General features: G+C 38.4%; 1 protein-coding gene across 1 annotated transcript in view; it reads left to right on the top strand.

Annotated features, from left to right (window-relative positions):
• Positions 1–14,486, top strand: part of usp34 (ubiquitin specific peptidase 34) — a 93,166-nt gene that overhangs the window by 8,446 nt on the left and 70,234 nt on the right. Inside the window, exons 2-6 of the mRNA XM_009294698.5 lie at positions 1,389–1,476; positions 2,999–3,470; positions 7,288–7,338; positions 9,787–9,936; positions 12,176–12,243. Of these exons, the coding sequence (XP_009292973.3) occupies positions 1,389–1,476; positions 2,999–3,470; positions 7,288–7,338; positions 9,787–9,936; positions 12,176–12,243 (829 nt within the window). The remainder of the gene's footprint in view (positions 1–1,388; positions 1,477–2,998; positions 3,471–7,287; positions 7,339–9,786; positions 9,937–12,175; positions 12,244–14,486) is intronic.

Genomic DNA, 14,486 nt, shown 5'->3' with positions numbered 1-14,486 from the left:
TGTTAAATATGAATAAATTAAAAAAGACAAAAATGGTCTTTTAATTCTGAATAAAAACATAGAAATGTACAGTTTTAAAATAATGATGTGATAAAGATCATAAGACACAGCTGACAGTGAAAAAATGTATTATTACAACATGTTAAATATTTTTACGTAAAAAATATAAAAATAAAAACATAGAAATGTAAAATAAATAAATCTATTATATTATGAAAATGTACAGTTTGAAAAATAAGTGAAAAAGAAATTAAGACTGAACTGTTGTTGCGACCTTAAACCGGTGTAGGTCCCGTGTTCAGATCCCGGACGAGCCCCCATTTGTTGTGACTTTAAAGCGGTCACCTCAAATAAGGAGAAGATGAGTGCATTTGCTGAAGAAAAATATATTTATTGTTACTTATTTCACTACACAAAACATTATTAGCTCTATCCAGACCATCAAGAAATAGGCGATCATCAGACACCGACTCCAGCACAACTCATCTAAGACAGACACGCTGCTTTTAAAAGGGAGAACCGAACATACAGCAGTGTTTTCAATCCTGGCGCAATCAGCTGGACCTGTAAACACACAGACACGCGCACATGCACAGAATCTCCCAAATTCCAACAGAAAATGACCACAAGAGTATTTAACTGAATTAATACATGTTAAATATGATCACATGTCAAATATGAACACATTAAAAATACATAGAAATGTTCCTTAAATATGTTCCTTAAAAACAGTGTACAGTTTAAAAACAGTGAAGTATAAAAGATCATGAGACGCAATGACAATGGAGAACTGTAAACTTTCTATATATTTTTAGTTTGTTTATATTAAAAAGCATTTCAATGTATTTTTATTTTCATTTATTCATTTTTAACAGTGTTTTGCTACAAATTTGCTCGTCTCATTAGATTTATCACAGTTTTTCTTGATGTATTCTAGAGTTTAGTATTAATAACCACACACTGTTTTTACTGTCATATTTACACTCTTTTAACATTATAAGTGCAGGCATTTTTTTTAACAACGTGACATTGCTGTCTTGGACTGGACGTTTAGACTCTTTCTGCTGGTTTTCATTTGCTGTACTGTGAGTTTGGGCTGTGTACAGATGTTTTTTGTGCTGAATCACTGTTGCTTCAAATGATTTGCAAAACCGAATGAAGTATTAATGTAGGATAAGTGGGTCAGTGGTTCTTCAGCGTTCTGCATGTGTTTCTAATGCTGATGTGATCTCAGACAACTCACTAACTGTTTTGTGTGTGTTTGTGTGTGTTTGTTTGTGTTTATCTTTGTGTGTGTGTTTGTGTGTGTGTTTGTGTGTTTGTGTGTGTGTGTGTGTTTGTGTGTTTGTGTTTGTGTGTTTGTGTGTTTGTGTGTGTGTGTGTGTCAGTCTCGGATGCAGACAGCTCAGACGGCCTGCAGCTGAAGAAGGAACATGCCTTAAGAGTCTTCACATACATCAGCACATGGACACAGAGGTCAGTAGCACTCATTAAGGCTTTTCACACTTGAAGTTGTTAACCCGAGTCATCCTAAACCCCCAGATAAATGTCCTGGTTTATCTGTAAAGTCATGCATTCATACTTCTGTGTCTGCTGTTTGTGTTGCTCTGCAATGACACTTCCGAAATGATAGCTAACAGAAGGTTTTTATATTCTGTGTCGAGTTTCTTCGCTCGGGTTTTTATTTTTTCTGAACGCAACCGTTACGTAGAAGTAGCTAAATCTCTAAAGGTAAGAAACTCGACACAGAATACATAAACCTACTGTCAGCTATCGTTTCGGAAGTGTCATTGCAGAGCAACACAAACAGCGCACAGAAGTATGAATGCATGACTAAGAGCAAGGCAGGCGCTGTGGGTCATGCCAATCACTCGCCGCAGAAGTATAAACAAGCCTTTACTTCTCTCCTGTCTCTCTATTTCTGTTGCACTGTTGAAGCTTCATCACGAAAACAAACTTCTTGTATGTGTGAACATACCTGGCAAAAAAAAGCTCTTTCTGTTTCTGATTCAATAATGTGAATTCAGACTTAACTCTGCTCGCGTACTGTTTTTCATATATTATATAGTTAGGAAGTATGCGATTTTGGACTTGGCCATGAATGTTTTTTGAGGTGTTCTGCAATTTTTAAACAATACTGCCTATATGTTTTGATTTAATCTGTAGGTTATTTCTCTGATTAATCGGGTATTAATTATTAAAAAGTTTGGTTTGTTATCACTATTGATTATTAGGGGTGTTAAAATTAATTGTTACTTCACTGCACCGCGATGCAGATGCGGACGATTAGAATTGTCTCCAACGCTTCTATTATGGATCAGCTGTGATTGCCACCACCGTTTATCAGTGTCAGTAATCAGTGCGCCAGAGCGTTAGAGCCAATCGCAGCCCTTTCTGTTGAGCGTGTGACCAATCATAGGGGTTTAAAAACTCACACAACAACACCCATAAAGCAAGAAGGATAATATTTACGTTGATTTGCTTTAAAGGCCCATGTTGTTCTGTGCATGTCCTTGAATTTTGTTGATACGTTCAAAAAGAGTGTTTTCTTTGAGCAGGTAAACTTAAAGGTACAGTACATATATCTGACTGCTTATAATGGACAAAGTTGTATGGCAAACACATATAGTAAAATGAAGTAAAATATATAACTGTGTATGGAAAGCATCACCAGTGCACCAAGATAACGAATTGAACCGAATCAGACGGTATGATGATCGTAATCGAACCATGAGACCAGTGTAGGTTCACAGCTCTTTTTATTATACAATGTGTGTTATATTTCATTATGTCAATGATATAAAATAATAACATGCATGATAGCATATTTTAATAAATTGTATATTTTAAAAAACTAATTAAAATACAGTGTTGTGAAAAAGTGTTTATTTTTTGCATGTTTGTCGCACTTTAATGTTTCAGATCATCAAACAAATGTAAATATCAGTCATTAATGAATAATTTATTGATGGTTAAATGTGTGTGTTTTGGTCTGCAGGCAGTGTCTGTGCTGTTTTAAAGAATACAAGCACCTCGAGGTGTTCAGCCAACTGGTTTATGCCCTCATTAACTTGGTAATCGCCCAAGTGACCAACCTTAGGGACCGCCTACGCTGTGGCGATGGCAACAGTAGGACTGAAGGGGCGGAGTCTGACTGGGGCTCCGCCCAACCACAGCCTTCACCCAATGAGGACGAGCCTCTGAACGTGGAACGGGACTCTGCTGAAGAGGACGGTGGAGAAGAGGATGGAGATCAGCACAAGAACCAAAAGCAAGGGGTCAAACCGGACCCTAAACCCAGGCTCAATGAGCCAGCGGCGGGGGAGAGCGAGAACGAAAGCAGCGTAGACCCGTTTGCATCCTGGAGCACAGAAGACCAGGAGAAACTGCTGCTGTGTGCTGCAAAGATCTTCCAGATTCAGTTCCCTCTATACACGGCCTACAAACACAACACACATCCTACTATAGAGGTAACACACTTACACACACACAGACATTTTGGTAACACTTTACAAGAGGGCTATTGGAAATATCTGATATGGCAGTATTTTATTTTTCTGCAGTAATTGACCCTTCGCTAAGCCCCGCCTTCCTTAGTTACAGTTGTTACGCCTGTCAAGCCTTCGTGCCTGGCACGTACAGTACAATATGTATGCGCTGGTGTCAAACATTGGCAGGGATATAATTAGTCATTTTTGGCAAACAGATGAGATCTCCGAGAAGGCTAGACAAAAACGGCTGCAGTATGCATTACAGCAATATATTCACGACCTAAAAGGCACCGATTAGAATATAATAGCCCCTTTCTCACAGTGATACCGGTAAATATCTGGAAAAGTTCCGGAACGACTTTACCGGTAAATCCAAAAAAACGCTGTTCACACAGACGAGGACGTTACGGAATTTTTCCGGAAAAGAGCATTCACACATCCATCGCAAAATGCGGGTAAATTCTGACATCATTAACCAGAAATGAGCTCTAAACGGCTGCGCTTGTGTTTGTAAACATTTGACTACATCACAAACTCTTCGGATGGATCAGTATTGAGTACAACTCCAATGAAAACATATAAAGGAACACTTTCGCATGTCGAGATGTTCTTGATATGTGTGTGTGCTCGCGCTATGGGCGCTCACGGGCACACGCAAAGCTTGAAGGTAAACAAACAACGGATTATCATAAACATTTTATCGATAATTATTTACACAGTTGGCATTAAGAAGGAACATAAAAACGTTATCTGACTAACATCTAGCAGCTAAAGGTGTCTGGAAAAATATTCAAAGGCTTTTATTCTCATAAACCGCGCACACGTGAATGCGTCTGACTGTTCTGATTGGCTAAAGTAGACGTCTCACGTCAGCACGTTCTAGACGTGGACACGCTCTTTTCTGCAATCTTCCTTCTGCATTCACACAGCGCAGCATTCCGGCAAATTACCGGTAATGTTACAACTTCTCTTTCCGGAAAATAGCCAGAACGAATTTACCGGTATTTTCAAAAAGGGCCTGTTCACACATACAACCTTTCCGGAAAATTGCCGGTAATTTTCCGGAAAGGTCTGTATGTGTGAAAGGGGCTAATGTCATCACAATTGAAGCTAAAGCCTAGCCGCCTCATATGCTGACCATTCAACAGCTCAGTTCATGCACAGTAGTGTAAAATAATCTAACAATAACTAATTTTGATTTCTCTTTTTTTTAGCCAAAACACTTGATAGATTATTTGTCGTGCAATAAAATATAGCGTTACTAACCGACGAGGAAACACGTACGGACAGTGCTTGCATAAATCATTCATAGAAAGAAAAGCCAGAAAGGAGAAATTGATGAATTTGTGCTGAATATTAGCGTCATTGACCCATAACAATGTACAGTACCTATATCTGTCAGCATGTTTGTGTGCTCTTTTTACCGTTTCTATTCTAATTTGCAGTTAAAGGTGCAGTAGGTGATCTTCCACAATGCTCACAGCTTAGCATAAATCTCTGAATCACAGTCCGTCCCCTGCCATCCACAGCCACGCCTCCTTAAACAGGAGCACGTGAACCTTAAAGATGACAGCAAAAGAACCCTCTCTCATGCAGGAATTACACTCATTACTAAGCCAAACTGACATGCTGTTTCAGAGTAAACATTTAGAGTTGCATGGTGAACAATATAGGGAGAGACTAGGCGAAATAGCGGTATTTACTTGTGTTTTATTGTTAAACTAATTAAAATCTACATCATCGATGCTGTAAAAGGACCTTATAAAACTGAAAATAATCACATCAATCTTTCATCAGAAGATTTTAGTAGCTAAACAACACTTCTGTAAAGATATAACCCATTAATAACAACAACATCTAACGTTACATCAGCTCTGCGTGAAGCTAAAACAGTTTTAAAACAGAACATTACCTGTCTGAGAGAAATCCTTCAGCCATGGTGTCATCCTTTCTCCAGCGTGCAAAGGTAACTCCAATATTGATTCAGGTTTTTAAAAAGTTTTGATTCAGCAGGGTTTTCTGTACAAACCGCTGTGCAGTTGTTCAAATCTGCATTTGCTGACAGACAGTTTGAGCTACTTATCTGAATTATGCAAGATGTCAGCCCGACTTTATTTAAATTAGATGAACATTTTTTAGTTTTATGCCTTACTCAAAATATAAAAATACATATAAACACATTTGAATCATTTACTGTAATCATCACTATTAGACTGTAAGGAGACTTTCAACCAGCACAACAACAAATGCTTCTGAAGACAATCACCTACTGCACCTTTAAGTGAAAAAATAAACAAATGTAAATGCAAATTAAAGGCTCCTGTACTAGAAGGCGAGCTTTATTCGGCGTATACGATCGATGATTGACTCCTGTACTAGAAGGCGAGATACAAGTGACATGTCTTGTGCAGGGTTCAACACAAAGGATTTTTTTCTACTTGGCCGATTGGGCCAGTGGTTCAGGTTTTTACTTGCCCCACCAAAAAAAAAAAAGAAGTTAAGAGCTATTTTTGGCCGCATATTTTAAATAATGTGTCAATATAATAAAAATAAAAATAAAATCTGCGATTCTACAATTTCAATACTTAAACTGTAATAAAAGTGTTATGCAAACAAAAAGAGCAGGAAAATGTGGAAATTTATTGCGGTTCGAAATTATTTAACAATTGGTGGCTGCCTTGTCAAACTGATGGCAAACTGTGCAAAACATCACTTCATTTTTTTGTCATGTTGTTCACACGTAAATGTCTGCTTCTAAGACGTTAGAACCAGACATTTTCTTTTAGCCTTATAATTTGAAGATGCCGCCATGTTGCCGTTTCTTCGCTGTACTGGTTGTTACCATGTTACGGAAAAAAATAGCATGCTCAAAACATCAAATCTGATTAGAGGAACTGCAAAGCAACATGACATCACAAAGAAGGTAGTGTTTAAAGACTTAAAAGCAAAAACTTAAAATGCATGCAATTGACAAATAGTCAGAGACTAATTAAATGTTAGAGACAAGGCAGCACTGTCCCAATCGGGCCAGTAATGATCCTGTCTACTGTCCCAATCGTCTCTCACGCTGGCCCTGGGCCACCGGGCAGTCCTTATTGTTGAGCCCTGTTGTGTATTCTATGGTCTTTGCTTGAATATATGTTAGTTTTCTTCTTTTCTGTCATTGGCCAAAAACTTGCTCTCCCAATGTAAGTGCTGTATAAACATTATCAAATATGATATGCTGTAATAAATTTGAACGTCATTGTTTTTCTTATTATTAACCATGAGTATGCAGACATTACATAAAACATTACATTATGAAATTGTACTTAAAGTCTTGGAATTTTAGTAGTGAAAATGTGTTTGAAGCCTGTTTGTTCATGTCAGCTCTCCTTGTTTTACAGAGGATTTGCAGAAGCGGACATGATAGCAAGCGGCATCTCTATTCTTCTTAGTGGCCATAAACTGTTTTTCCAATTGAAGCTCTTTTAATGTTTAAAACGCAGAGTCTGTTCTTTATACAAAGTTTACACATACGATTATTGTCACATGGTTATCTCATTTTAATTTTTTTGGACTTGTACGGTTGTTCACGGCATGCACTCAAATACTGCGATATGATACAGTTTCATCAAATAGTTTGAATGGCTCTATTTGATTTTACTCCTGAATGATTTGTATGAACTGAATAACCTCAGCGTTAAACTGAAGACTCAGAAGTTTCTGTTGTTTGTAGTCGCTCACCAGCCGAGAATGCTTTTATTTAGGTCACTGTCTTATTTTAATATCCGCTTGTTGAATTTTTTTTCCTCAGGATATCTCAGCACAAGAGAGCAATATCCTCGGCTCTTTCTGCGATATGAATGTAAGTCACACACACACACACACACACACACACACACACACACACACACACACACACACACACACACACACACACAGACAGAGACTCATGATTATGGGCTTAATTACAGCATTTAGAGATAATTGACGAGCACAATAGACGCTGAGTGGACGACGCAGGACTGGATTTATGCAGATGTAGGCGTTACCGGTGTGTGAAAGTACAGGATGTTCTTAGTTTAGACGTCAACTGGCGTGATTCATCCACTCCCATGAATCATTGCAGATTTTAGCAATTACAAAATAGCGGTTCATCAGTCAGACTCTATATAAAGATGCTCTTTGTTGCTACTTTAAGTCAGAAATATTAGCCATCCTGTTTATTTTTCCCTCAGTTTCTGTTCAACAGAAATATTATTTTCAGCACATTTCTAAACATAATAGTTTTAACAACTCATCTCTAATAACTTTATCTTTGTCAGGATGACAGTAAATAATATTTGACTAGATATTTTTTCAGATACTAGTATATCAGCTTAAAATGACATTTAAAGGTTTAATTAGGTTAACTAGGCAAGTCAGGGTAATTAGGCAAGTCATCGTATAACAGTGGTTTGTTCTGTACATGATCAAAATTAATATTGCTTAAGGGGGCTAATATTATTGACCCTAAAATGGTTTTAAATCAATTAAAATAGCTGTTATTTTAGCTGAAATAAAACAAATCAGACTTTCTCCAGAAGAAGAAATATTACAGTGGCCTCAATACTAGCACAAATTTCTTGCTCTGTCAAATGTTTTGATTTAATCTGTAGGTTATTTCTTTGATTTAATTAGTTATTCGTTTATAAATAGGTTGGTTTGTTGTTGTTATTTTTAATAATAATAATAATAATTATTATTATTATTATACAATTTCTAATATATTTTATTATAGCTATAATGTAATATAATAACACACTTAATAGATTATTTTAATAAATAGTATATCTCAAAAGTATATTTATATGAAGGCGACACGGTGGCGTAGTTGGTAGCGCAATAGCCCCACAGCAAGAAGGTCGCTGGTTCAAGCCTCGGCTGGGTCAGCTGGCATTTCTATGTGGAGTTTGCATGTTCTCCCTGTCTTGGGTTTCCACTGAGTGCTCCGGTTTCACCCAGAGTTCAAAGACATGCGCTGTGGGTAAATTGGGTTGGCTAAATTGTCCGTAGTGTATGTGTGTGAATGAGTGTGTATGGATATTTCTGAGTGATGAGTTGCAGCTGGAAGGGCATCCGCTGCGTAAAACGTGCTGGATAAGTTGCCGGTTCATTCCGCTGTGGCGACCCCAGGTTAATAAAGGGACTAAGCCGAAAAAAAAAATAAAATGCATAAATATTTATAAACAGTGGTGTGAAAAAGTGTTTGCCCCCTTACTGATTTTTGCATGTTTTCACACTTTAATGTTTCATCAATTAGTAGTCAAAGATAACACAAGTAAACACATCATGCAGTTTTGAAGGGAAGGTTTTTATTATCAAGGGAAAACAAAAAGCAAATCTACACTATGTATATATTGTATTATATGTTGTATTATATTACATTTCATGGGCTTATTTAAAAATGAATAAGTGTATTATAATTAAAACAATTCTCATCAATAATTGTAATAGTTCATTAATACATTCATTTTCCTTCAGCTTAGTCCCTGATTTATCAGGGGTTTCCACAGCGGAATAAACCACCAACTATTCTAGCATATGTTTTACACAGCAGATGCAACCCAGTACTGGGAAACAACCAAACCATGGCAATTTAGCTTATTCAATTCAACTTAGCTCATGTGTTTGAACTGTGGGGGAAACCTACACCAACATGAGGAGAACATGCAAACGCCACACAGAAATGCAAACTGCTTCAGCTGGGGCTCGAACCAGCGACCTTCTTGCTGTGAGGCAACAGTGCTAACCACTGAGCCACCGTGCTGCCAAATAGTTAATTAATATAATTTTATTCACTCGTCTTGAGCACATTTCATATGTTGTTGTTTTTATTTATGCATATTTAACATGCTGTTTTCATTCAGTAATGCATGCTTAGACATGAACAGAATTGCTTTTCTGCCCTTGTTCATCACAAACAAATTAATTCATGTGTACGCCATTAAAATTCAGTGCACTCATTTGCATAAAAAAGATTTGCACATGAACTGATCGGATATGAATGTGTACCTTAAATGCAAAACAAGTCAGTTTGCATAAAAGGCTCCGGCAAATGCATAAATGTAAATCAAAATGGTTTAATAGAGAGCAGAGAGTCATTGCCCTTTTGTGATGATTTAAACTCGTTTTGAAGTCTTTCATCTTCCTTTAGGTGCTCAAACATGCTGTTTTTTAATCCTTAGGGAGTATTACTGGGAGATGAATTGCTGATGTGTGTATGTGTATGTATGTGTGTGTGTGTGTGTGTGTGTGTGTGTGTGTGTTTCAGGACGTGGAGGTTCCTCTGCACCTGCTGCGCTACGTGTGTATGTTCTGTGGGAAACACGGCCTCTCTCTGATGAAAGATTGCTTTGAGTTCGGAGCCCCTGATACTCTCCCCTTCCCCATCGCACATGCCTTCATCACCATCGTCTCTAACGTGAGTCCCGTTTCTTAAAAACAAGACATTTAAAATGGAAATGATCCCCGTTCCATTATTGCATTTCCTCTACATTTAACACTTGTGTATTGTTTAAAATTGATTACTCTTCCATCATTATGTTGGAGGCTGTTTTTGCTCCATTGACTTCCATTATAAGCGCATTTTTTGACTGCAAAGCCATGACACCATATAATCATGTGTTCTTGATTGTTGATGGCTTTCCCTTTTGGAAGAGGTCGAGTTTGTCCGTTTTCCTGTTGATCATCAGTTGACGGCATTAACCCTTTGGATGGGGCTGTGCAAAGTTTCTAGCTTTTACACTCACCGGCCACTTTATTAGGTACACTTTACTAGTACCTCGTTGGACTCCCTTTTGCCTTAACCCTTATGCCTAGTTCACACTAAAGGATTTTAAGCCTGATTTGAGCCCGATTTGGAAGTTAACGAGCTCGCCGACAGATCGGGCTGTGATCGGGAAGAAATCTGCAGGTGCACGGCGCTCGCCGCTCTTTATGTGTGAACTACTGAACAACGCATCAACGAGGCTCGCTGACGCGTCGCGGACACCTTGCAGACGGAAATCCAACATTCAGCATGCTAAATATTCCAGAGCAGTCGGCCGACTCAACCCCACGTGTGGTCAGATGTAGTGACGAGCTGCAGCCAATGAGAGAGCAGATCAGCATGAGCCGCGTGCCTGTGTGTTCAGGAGCTCAGCAGAAACATCTGTGATTGGTCAGAATGGGCATCAGTGCACTGGCTTCATTCTGCGTTAGCACAGACATGAGAGTAGGATATATTAACAGTGGAACTAGAATTCTGTAACTATCAGAATTACCATACTGCTCATTCTGACGGTTCTTATATAAAACGCCATATTGTCACAACATATTTACATTCAAAGCTATTATTGAGATATTAAAATTAAGCTTTGAATGTCTGGCATCATATTTAATGACACCATTACCCTAAAAATATAATCTTTTTTTGTAATACAGCCTATAAATATGTAGTTAAGATACTAAAACACTTAAAGGTCTTGGCTTTCATTTTCACTTTCAAACAGGAGCTATTTAACAGCACAGAATATGCTGTTTTGAAAGATATCTGAAGTAAATTGATGTTTTTGTTAGCAGAAAGTTTTGTTTATGTTAGCAGGAAGTTGCCAGGCAAGAAAATGCACACATATTTAAAGTCACAGCGAAAAGTATCAGACATGCATGCAGTCATTTTGACCAATATGGTAATTTAAGGCAGAAATGCTCAGTTCTTTACTGTTTTGTAATAAAAAAAATAACAATGTCAGAAAGAAATACACTGATAGTTAGAAAACGACAGGGTGTTATAAATATGTTAGTTTTATTTCAAAGAGTTATAAAATTACAAAAATTAAAAACTCTCTGTGTATCTATCCACTGGAAGATGAGTGATTAATCCGCTCATAAATCAGCTGATTTGACGATGTTTTTAAATGCTTTCTCCAAAGCTTGAAACGCTGTCAGTGATGTAATCCGCACACAAGCAGCCAATAGTGTTCAGCTTTTTCTGACGACTCCTCCCTCAAAATTTCATTGGCTGTGGTTTGGTAGCTTGAATGAACTGATGGGGAATGAGTTGTTGTCAGATCATGTAGTGTGTCACCCCCCTCTTGTGGATCGTTCATAAGTGTTGCGTAGTGTGAACACCACAGAGATCAAAAGACACAAAGTCAAGTCATGTAGTGTGAACGGCACAGCGATCTGCTGATGTTTAAAATCCTGTAGTGTGAACTAGGCTTTAATGTCACAGATTCAACAAGATACTGGAAATATTTCTCAGAGATTTTGCTCAATATTGACATGATAGCATCACGGAGTTGCTGCAGATTTGTCGGCTGCACATCCTTGATGTGAATCTCCTGTTCCACCACATTCCAAAGGTGCTCTATTGGATTGAGTCCGGGTGTCCTACTAAAGTGGCCGGTGAATGTATCTGAAGTTCTGTGGAGTATAACAGCAGATTATAGTGCGTGTGCATACATACACTTACATTGTTAACTATGTTCTGAGAGATGAGATGCCTTGTTGTCTCTCTATCACACACACAAAAACACTGTACTCTTTATAACTCCATATTAATGTCAGAAACTGCTTTTTTGCACTGCAGCTGATGGTCAACAGATCATCAGACTAACCCAATCACACAGAGTCATCATAGACCAGTGACCAATCAGTGCTTATGCTTTCTGTGTTTACAGATCAGAATATGGTTGCACATTCCCGCTGTGATGCAGCACATCATCCCTTTTCGCACTTATGTTATCAGGTAAGAACATCTTCATAATGTTAATTCAATTCAATTCAGCTTTATTTGTATAGCGCTTTTACAGTGTGGGTTGTGTCAGCTTCACATAATGGTCATAGTAACTGGAACAGTGTAGTTCAGTTTTTAGTGTTTAAAGGGTCACGAAACACCAAAACACATTTTTTGAGCTTTTGACAGTCGTATATGTGTCCCACACTGCTAAAAACACTATTAGGACACCTATATTTCACTAAAAAGTGTAAATTGGTTGTTTTTGCGTTATTTCAAGCAAATTCGTACTTCCTGTTTGAAACGAATTTTTGAAGCTGCGTCACGGTCATGACATAATAGCGTGTATTCCAGCGTGCAGACTGGGCGTCTGTGCCCGAGTGAGTCTTATTACGTCTTACAGTGTGATACATTAATGCATGAGTAAGGCTTGGTTCAAACCAATCAGCGCGCTCTATTGTGCAACTTCATTAATATTCATTTGTGTCACAGTGTTTACACCACAAAGACGCCACGTTGTGTTGGCAAAACAAGCGTGAAGTGTTGCTTTTATAGTTTGCTACAGTTAAGTTTCGTTTTCCTTTTCTCTCTGTGAGAGCTCAGACTCACGTGTGGATTACAGTGTACGCGATGCTCGACAACAATAACTTACGTGTCTAAGGAGGATTATTGTTTACGTGAGAGCTGTTCTCATCTGCAAACGCTGAAATCTGGATTTGCTTGTAGTATTCTCTCCATAAAGACGCGGCTCTAGTTGCTGGTGATTGTCCTGTCTCTACAGATTTGGTAAGTGAGCGACCAGTGCTCTTTGTTTATTCAGTTTGCTCGTATCGAATTAAGTTAACTATAGCACTGAGTGCAGAAATGTTAGCACCGCATTTAGTGACCGGAATAACACACGCGGCTTTCTGATGCTACCTGCCGTGTGCATCTAAGTTTCCGGGAAATGCGGAGTTTTTTTTTTCTCTCATTCGCCGTGCGGTATCAAACATTGCATGAAAAATACACGCTTAGAGCAGTTCCTCGAATCAAATACCTCGTTTGTCGCGAGGGGCATGAATGAATTCCCTGAATGAAAGAGCCAAACTGCAGTTAAAGTCCAACATTTATTAATTCAGCAAATAATTCGACTACAGATGTCCATGTAGGTTAAACACCATCGCTTTCTCCTGTCTGTGTGGGTGTGTATTTTGACTCTGAAACTCGCGCGTGCACAAATAGACACTCCCATACCATCCCACTTTAGTTCCTCCGACACTCCCCCCTAAACAGAGCTGGACACGCCCACTTTTCTGACTTTTTCGAAAGTAGAGGTGTGAAAACACCCTGCTGAAACGAGGGGGTTTCATGGCCCTTTAAGTTCAGTTCAGTTTAGCTCAGTTCAGTGTGATTTAAAGTCATTACTGAGAGTCCAAACACTGAAGAGCAAATTCATCAATGTGTAGCTCTACCAATCCTGAACCATGCGAGCCAGTGGCGACAGCGGAGAGGGAAAAAAAACTTCACCCGATAGGAGAGTGAAGAAAAAAAACCTTGAGAGAACCAGACTCAGTTGGGCACGACCATTTTAATTTCTCTGCTGGCCAAAAGTCTTGTGCAGAGCTTCAGTCACCGCGTTGGAGGCTGGAAGCTGGCCTCAGCGAAGACTCGTCTGTCCCTGGAGCGTCACTGGAATCAGACTCATGTTCATAATTGAAAAATGATTCGCCCTCCTGTGAAATACTTTTTAATTATTTCCCTAATGATGTCTAACAGAGTAAGGAATTTTCACAGTGTTTCCTATATTTGTTCTTCTGGAGAAAGTGTTATTTGTTTTATTTCAGCTAGAATAAAAGCAGTTTTTAAATTTTTTTTAAAACCATTTTAAGGTCGAAATTATTAGCACCCTTAAGCTACATATTTTTATGATTGAACACAGACCTTTCCGGAAAATAACCGTCAATTTTCTGGAAAGGTCTGTATGTGCGAAGAGGCCTTTTTGAAAATACAGGTAAATTTGTTCCATTAATTTTCCGGAAAGAGATGTTGTAACATTATCAGTAATTTGCTGGAATGCTGCGCTGTGTGAACGTATAGGAAAGATTGCCAAAAAGAGGGCGTTCACGTCTAGAACGAGCTAAAGTGAGACGTCTACTTTAGCTAATCAGAACACTCAGACGCATTCACGTCCGCGCGGTTTATGAAAATAAAAGCCTTTGAATATTTTTCCAGACACATTTAGCTGCAAGATGTTTGTCAGATAATGTTTCTATGTT

The sequence above is a fragment of the Danio rerio genome, chromosome 1 (genome assembly GCF_049306965.1).
Source record: "Danio rerio strain Tuebingen ecotype United States chromosome 1, GRCz12tu, whole genome shotgun sequence".
NCBI lineage: Eukaryota > Metazoa > Chordata > Actinopteri > Cypriniformes > Danionidae > Danio > Danio rerio.
The sequence above is the reverse complement of the archived record's forward strand: the minus strand, read 5'-3'. Positions and strand labels throughout refer to the sequence as shown.